Source organism: Colobus angolensis, unplaced genomic scaffold (genome assembly GCF_000951035.1).
Source record: "Colobus angolensis palliatus isolate OR3802 unplaced genomic scaffold, Cang.pa_1.0 Scaffold9, whole genome shotgun sequence".
Taxonomy (NCBI): Eukaryota; Metazoa; Chordata; class Mammalia; order Primates; family Cercopithecidae; genus Colobus; species Colobus angolensis.
Window position 1 is genome coordinate 4,345,521 of NW_012122931.1, and position 7,832 is coordinate 4,353,352.

The 7,832-nt window shown below is 56.6% G+C and overlaps 1 protein-coding gene across 1 annotated transcript in view; it reads right to left on the reverse strand.

The window, feature by feature from the left end:
• Positions 1-7,832, reverse strand: part of ASS1 (argininosuccinate synthase 1) — a 57,749-nt gene that overhangs the window by 18,078 nt on the left and 31,839 nt on the right. Inside the window, exons 10-12 of the mRNA XM_011931201.1 lie at positions 6,921-7,011; positions 4,087-4,171; positions 3,442-3,506 (exon numbers count right to left, since the gene is read on the reverse strand). Coding sequence (XP_011786591.1) covers positions 3,442-3,506; positions 4,087-4,171; positions 6,921-7,011 — 241 coding nt within the window. The remainder of the gene's footprint in view (positions 1-3,441; positions 3,507-4,086; positions 4,172-6,920; positions 7,012-7,832) is intronic.

The window sequence follows — 7,832 nt, forward strand, 5'->3', positions numbered from 1 at the left end:
TGGAAAAGTCTGAGGCCACAGAAGAGAGAGAGAAAGAAGCTGAGCACAAGGACGTGCGCTGGCTCCTTCCTGGCCTCCCTCGGCTTCCCTCCAGCCTGCCTTGCCCCCCTTTTCCTCCCCACTGATTTCATTTACTTCACTTAATTAGCCCCCCTCCAGAGTTAAAAAGATAATGTGATAATGACATGTGAACAGCCACAATACAGAGAAGGCTACTCCAGCCTCCAGCCGAAGCTTCCCCAATCCCCTGTCCCTGACCCTGAGTGCCACTGACTAGGCCACCCCAGACCCAGGGCACAGGAGCTGCCCAACTTCCTACCCGCTCTCACCCCCCAGAGAAAAAAAATCAGCCCTTAACGAACTTCAATTACGAGCTTTGTAAAATCAATACAAATGACATTTTCCCCTTGTACACCGAGATATGGACAATAGCATCTTTCTGCTCTGCCCTCAATATAATTGACGATTAACAGCTTCTCTCATTACTGTACACTTAATAAAAACCTTGTTATGGGAGAATCCACAGCGCCCTAATTTACCGTCTCTCCTCTTCCCTTCTCATATGAAATATTTGGAGTAGAGAAATAAAAACAAGATACCACCCTAAAATTACCTAGCAACTTTCTCTTCTCTCCCCAACCCAAAGCAATAAAATAGGCGAGTGAGGACGTTCAGAGGGAGATGATACGACCTCCTCATCTGGCCCCCTGACAATTGGAGTTGCAGAGGGAGAGACTTGTCTAAGATGACACAGCAAGTTCTTGTCGTCAGAATCCCAATTTTCTTTCCTGTACGATGCTGACTAAATTCTGTGCTTTTGGGGACAGCCTCCAACAGTACACACAAAGTACCAGGGCAGAGTGAAGGCTGGGCTTCAGGAACCTTTCCCCAGGTGGTGGTAAGGAGCCATGGGGGTTGGAACAGACTGTTGATCTCATGGCTCTGACATTCTATGGGGACGAGGCCCCCATTCTGGGAAAAAGGTCCAGCCTCTCTGGAATGCTCTCAGCTACCATTCCATATTCAGAATAGTGCAGTCCAGGTCTTCATCACTAACCACCTCCTTCAGTTCACTTTTGCTCAAGTCTGCTTGACTCGCCCCACCCAGCAAGATGCCATTTCACAGTGACTTCAGGCCAGTCCTTATCTTTCCAATAGGGAAGGCAATGCATTGTCATCACGTGTGCCAATCCTGATCATTTGGTAGTGCCTGCAAGCAGCCCTGAGACACCTCTGGAGTTAACAGAATAGTGCCAGCATCGACTGGTGATGCCTGCCACAGGCATGGCAAGGGCATAATAATAGGTGCAGTACTGGAACCCTCCCCATCCCCCACCACACTGACACCTCCCAGAGTGTGGGGGCTACTTCTGTCCCCATTCCGCATGCCCTGGGGACTGATGGCTATTTCTGGAGCACTTCCAGTGTACCAGTTCCTGCCCCCATACGTGAGTTTGAACTCAGATCTGTCTAACTCCAGTCGAAGCTCTTAGCCCTCCACTCCATGCCACTCTGGGCCCAGATGGCAGTCCTGGTCCTGCCACTAAAGTGCCTGGTACTTGAAGCAAGGCCTCTATCCCATTCCTCCCCAGCCCTGGCTTCCCCATCTGTAAATGGGGTGCTGGTCTGTGGCTCCCCCAAGGTCCCTCCCAGCTCTCCCTAGAGGGTGCACACTGCGCTGGCTCCCAAGGGCAGGCTGCGACAAAGGGGCATCTAATCACATGTTAATATAGGTAAGAGACAAAGGTAAGCCAGGATAAAAAGGAGCAGCTAATTAGTAACATTGTTCTCAAGGCCTTTCCAGAGCTTCAATTAGGTTGTTTCTCCTGAATAACAGCAAGCAAGGAGCTAAACCATAAGAAAGAGGCAAACTCGCCTCCCCTTTCCGTGCTCCCATGTCTTTTGAGGTAAATGCAAACAGGTCAGAACCAGAGTGATGCAACTCCCGACGCTTACCAGATTACACTTGGGGAGACTGAGGCCTAGCGATAGATGACAAGTCCAAGGTCGTTGGGCAAGGCAGGGCAAACCTGGGACCAGAAACAGGCCTCCTACCCTCTGCACCACCACCCTTTTCTTCTGGCCCACATGGGGTGATCAGCTCTCTTTGGATTTTAGAATCTTAGTAAAAATAGCCTGAGGGCCGTGGGGCCGTGACTATACCGTGGTCAGGTTTTACTTGGCTTGGTATCTTTTCTTTTCTTTTTTTTTTTTGAGACGGAGTCTTGCTCTGTCGCCCAGGCTGGAGTACAGTGGCCGGATCTCAGCTCACTGCAAGCTCCGCCTCCCGAGTTCCCGCCATTCTCCTGCCTCAGCCTCCCGAGTAGCTGGGACTACAGGTGCCCGCCACCTTGCCCGGCTAGTTTTTTGTATTTTTTAGTAGAGACGGGGTTTCACCGTGTTAGCCAGGATGGTCTCGATCTCCTGACCTCGTGATCCGCCCGTCTCGGCCTCCCAAAGTGCTGGGATTACAGGCTTGAGCCACCGCGCCCGGCCGGTATCTTTTCAAATCGACCCTAAGCAAAGAGATCTGAACACTTACCAAAGTGGGGACCCCTGACCCCACCACCAGTATTAAAAATTCAGGTGCCCAATTCAGGGGATCCAACTACTGAAACCTTGCCTTCTCCCTCTTAGGACCCCCCAGAAAGAACACAGCATGGCTTCATCACACACTGGCAGACCCTCAGGGACCTGAGATCCCCTTGGCGTATGAATGGGGAAACTGAGTCCTGGAGAGGAGGATGTGGTCAAGACGAAATGGTGAGACCCACAAAGGGAATCACGGGCTTTGGCTACTAAGAGAAGACAGAGGCACCTGCCTGGGGACCAACTGCCCTGCTCCTGGGCCCAGCCAGAGGCGGATACGGGGCTAGGCAGGCCAGAGGCCAGCCGAGGTGGCAGGCATGCCACACCGAGGCTCAGCCCCAACTGCGGCACAGCCCCAGCCATCCCTGGAAAAAGGGCCCCGTGAGCCGGGCCTGATGCTGGGACAGGACCTTAGGCTCTGGCCGGCTCCCAGTGCCTGTGCAGCCACAGCGCCCACCTCTGGCAGGATTCTTGCCCTGCCTGGCCGATGGCCTCCATGCGGCCTTAATGACCACGAAATCGGGCCTGCACGGTCTGCCTCCAAACCTGGCCTGCCCGCCCCAGACACAAGACAGCCTGACCTCCAGGCCTGGCCCTGGCCTGCCTGCTCCTCGGGGACTCCCCAGGCCCTCTTGGGCCTCTCTCAGCCCTTGGACAGCCCTTCTCCTAACACCCTGAAAGTCAGTGGCAAAGGGCCCATGAGCCCCACTTGGCAGGAGGCTGTGGTGAAAGGACGCGCCCAAGGTCGCCCACGTGGCATAGGGGTAGTAGCGTCCAAATGGGACAGGTCTCAGGGCTCTCTGAGTTTGCTGGGCCCTGAGGCAGGCTCTGAGCAGGGCTGAGCAGACTCACCTCGGGACTTCATTCCAATGAAGCGGTTCTCCACGATGTCAATACGACCCACACCATGCTTGCCCCTGTGGGAAGAACCGGTCCATTAGGTTCAGGCACTATCGCAAGGCTCAGAGTCACCCACCCAGCTGGGCTGCCCCAGGGTGGGCACAGCTTAGGCCACAGGTTAGGCAGCATTTCAGGATCTAAGACTCAGAGGACATCTGAGCCGGGTCACCTAGTCCAAGTGCCCACTGGACAGGTGGGGAAACTGAGGCCCAGAGAGAAAAGGGATTGCCCAGGTGTGAGTTCAAATTATTCCTTCTGTTACCTGTGTCCTGGGGCCCTGCCTAGCACCAGAGCTAACTACCGCTCCCTTTCCTTCTCTCCTGGCCTCCCATCCAGTGAAGGGCCCGGGAGCCCCAGCTTAATGATCCCTTGGAGGCAGAAGACCCCGTGGGGTTATCTTCCAAGGCTAAGGACCACGGAGCCTCTCCTGCCAAACGGGTCCCCCTGGTCCGGGAAACTCTGTGGCTATGGGGAAGGGACATGGCCTGTCCTCTGCACCCCTGAGCCTCAGCCACAACCATTAGCTGCAACAGTCCAGGTCCGTGCTCGCCTGAGACAGCGGTGCCCAAGAGGCTGGACGGGGCTGCAGACACTCACGCGACTTCGTTCAGGTACAGGAAGAGCTCCAAGGAGGTCTGGTGGGTGGTGCCATCCTTGACGTTGGTCACCTTCACGGGGACCCCTAGGGTGGGAGGAGAAGGCAGTGGGCCTCTGGGCCCGGCTCAGCAGAGGAGCCTGCACCCGCCACCCCACCCTCTCCCTCCTCCCGCAACGCCTTAAATGGATGTGACAGATAGGGACTCCAAATGACTCCTTCAAAAGCCCTGTGCAGGTTGAGGCCTGCTGCAGGGAGAGAAGGGGCGAGAAAGCCCCCCAGAATGAAAGGGAAAATGTAATAAAAACGCTCTCCCCCACCCTCCCATTCTCTTTGCCCCTTTTGCATTTAGGGGCTGTGAAATTGGAACCAGGCCCTGAACTAATTGAATTTCACGCTCCACCATTGTCTTACGCCGGGAGCACCTTCTGTCCCACCAGTCACCCGGGGGCCGCCTGGCCGAGGTGTGGCTGGGCTCAAGCACACATACACTCGCTCACACACACACACACACACACACACACAGCCCCCTGCCACGTCTGTCAGGCGGACCCCGCGCCCCGACCCTGTACCCCAGACCCACACGCAGCCATCTGATTGATGGGGGTGACACGGTGCCCGCTCCAGCAGGCGAGGTGTCGGCAGCGTCCCTGAATCCAAGGAGCTGGGTCTGGGGTGGCAGGAGGGAAGGGGTTGGGGGGGGCAGTGGGTGGGTTCGGGGTTGACTTTGAATAGCAAGGGGCACTTTCTCGAGCGGTGTGAAATGAGCAATAAATGTATTGGGGCTAACAAGAGAGCTGAAACAGTGACAAAGAAAAGCTGTTCAAAGTTGGCGGCTAATCCCCCACCCATCTGCCTGGCTCATTACCATGGAGCGAGCCATCGGGTGCCAATCAGGCCTCAATAGCGGCTTTCGAGGCTTTATTAGCCAGGCGCCGCTTGGAGGGGCTTCACTCAAGGCGCTGTCAGCCTCACCATTCTTAACCCCCATTTCCAGGGGTTTTATAACTTGGTTGTAAATTGCTATTAAATGTAAGTCTGCCCAATAATGAACCTTAAGCCCCTCTCGCCACCCCCCGCCTCTCCCCTCTCCCTTTCTGTCCCTCCCCGGTCCTATTATCGGCCTTCGCTGGGGCCTTAGATGGGGCCTGCCCGGGAGAAGAGGTGACATTGTTGGTGCTGCTGCCGGAGAAAGCCTCTTAGCCTTTAAAATAGTTAATAATTAGATTAAAACTTCAAATAAATTAACTAGAGAGTGAATGGGCACTGGCCAGGGGAGGGTTCCTCCCGTCTTTTTTTCTTCTTCCAGACAGCCCCCAGATCATGACAATAGGTCACGTTTCTTCTCCAGCTCAGCCCGCGGAGCTGCCCTGGTCCTTGGGCAGGGCTGCCGGAGCCTGGTGCCCGGGACCCTCTGCAGCCTGCCGCCTGCCTCCCACCCTCACGGGTCTCCGGGCTCCTGGGGGCCCCGTGCAGGGAGCCAGGAGGTGCTGCTGGGGCCACTCCCACCATCTCCTCAGAGATGATCCTCAAGGGAGGCTGTGTGCCTGCAAACAGGCCTGGGGGCCTGGCTGCCTTTGGGGGCCTCTTTGACCCCCAGTGGGTTGGGACAGATGGAGGGGAGCAAGGAAGACACTCGCTGACTTGGCCAGGCTCTTGGGAAAGGCCCAGAAGAGGCAGATTATTAAAGCACTCAGCCTCCGACACCCCATTCCACACACCATGCTGGGCATCTGTGAGCATCACGCCTGTGGCCTGTTTTTAGATGAGTGCACCCAAAGGCCAGCAAGGTGAAGCTGGCTGTCAAGGTCACACCAGCAAGAGGGAGAGTGGGGTCTGCAGCTCTGCTTCCCCACCGGCCTGAGCTTTCCCCACCAAATCCTCCTCTCTGTGGTACCCAGGGTAAGGGCCGAGCGTCAGAGCCGGGCCAGGCCTCTCCACGAGCCTGTCTTCCTCTCATCCCAGCTCCAGTGCGGGCAGCCACTTTGTGGACAAATGGGCCAGCCCCAGCCTGGTCCTGGGGTGCCCTTGTGCCCAGCACCACCTCCTCCAGGAAGCCTCCCTGATCTCTCCAGCCTCCTGAAAAGGTACCCCTTCAGGCCTTCTGAGCCCTCCCTCTGAGCCCAGGCAGGTGTGCCTTGCTTCCTTGTCCTTCCTCCAGGCCAAGAGATGCCCTCTCCCAAGCTCAGGCACCCAGGCACTCGGGCCAGGCCAGCAAACGCTTCTTGTTGACAGCAGTGAGGAGGAGGCAGTGAACAGGACGGGCTCCACTGAGGAGGGGAGCAAGAGTGGCCACAACTTTGAACGTGGGGTCGGAAGGGTGAGGTCCAGAGCGGCTCAGTGAGGACTGGCGAAGGCTTTCCACGTGGGGTCCCAGGGGTCCCTGAGGCCAGCTCACCAACACTCACTGTTTACTGAGGACCTTCTGGGATCAGGGCCTGGGGCTGGACCCTCCCTTGCAGGCCTCATTCTACCCTGGGAAAACAGCAGGCACTTTTTCATGCTCAGGTGAGGAAACTGAGGCCCAGGAAAGTTGAGTGGCTGTTCAGGGACTAGAGCACTCTCATTCCAGACCTGGTGCCCATGAACCCAAGTGATGGGTGGCCGAGGGCATGTTCCTCCCAAGCCTAGAGGCATCCATGGGTCGTACTGTCCAGGGAGGTGGGCTGTGCGGCACCCTTGAAGCCCCTGCCTGAACTCCGGCTTCCAGGGATGCAGGGTGGGGTAAAGAGGGCCTACGTTCCCAGGCAGGGAGGGGAAAGGAGCCAGGGCCCCAAGAGTCAACCCTTTTCGACCCCTTTCAAGTCCCAACAGGTGGGACGTTCAAAAAACGTACCTTTTTTGAACTCGATCTCGAGAATGTCAGGGGTGTTGGGGGCTTTGGCTGGGTCCTGGGTCTTCGTGTAGAGACCTGGAGGCGCTTGGTTCTGACAAAAGACAGAAAGAGGTGGGAGGGTGACATGCCAGTCCCCGGACACCCTACAGTCCACCTCCCGCAGGGATCTGCACCCCTCTCCTCCATCCACTTCCCCACCAGCTGGTGGGGTCCAGCAGATCCCCCGGTCCCCAGCCTTCAGCCTAGCATCAGTCCCACTTGCCAGGGGCCTGGGAAACAAAGGGCTTGAGAAATCAGACAATTTTTCCCCTCAACTTGATCTCATCTTTTTCTTCGACGCCCCCACAGCTGGAGGTAGAATAGCAGGAGAGGAACAAGTCAGGCAGGAAAAAGTGTGACTTTGGAGGAGCGAGGCAGCGTTCCGAGGGCTTCCCGGGAGTGGTACGCACACTCTCGCCGGCTCGGGAATTGGGGTTTATTCTGCACTGACCGCAAAGCTAATGACTGCGTGTGACCCCAGCAGGTGCTCTGGCAAGCCGAGCCGTCCCCGGGGTCCCCAAGGTTAATACTCACAGGGAGAAAAGAGAAGAGCAAAGCAAAAACCCATTTGAAAACACATCAACCTTTATGTATATTTTTTCCTGGGCGTGTTGGAAAATGGGCCTCTCGTCTGATGCAGTGGTGGAGGGGCTGCGTGTTGCCTGGAACTCTCGAAATTCCCTCCCACCTTCGGAGGCCCCAGCTCCCCCAGGCTGCGGCTTGGACACTTGCCACTGTGGGGAATGGGGCCTCTTGGGCCTGACCGCTCAGGTCCCTCCTGTGGGCATCCTGTGCCCGGGGTTCTTGTTCACCTGCTGACATCTAGGAACTGCTGTCTCATTTTTGCTTTAAAAACTTTGCAGATGGCCAGGC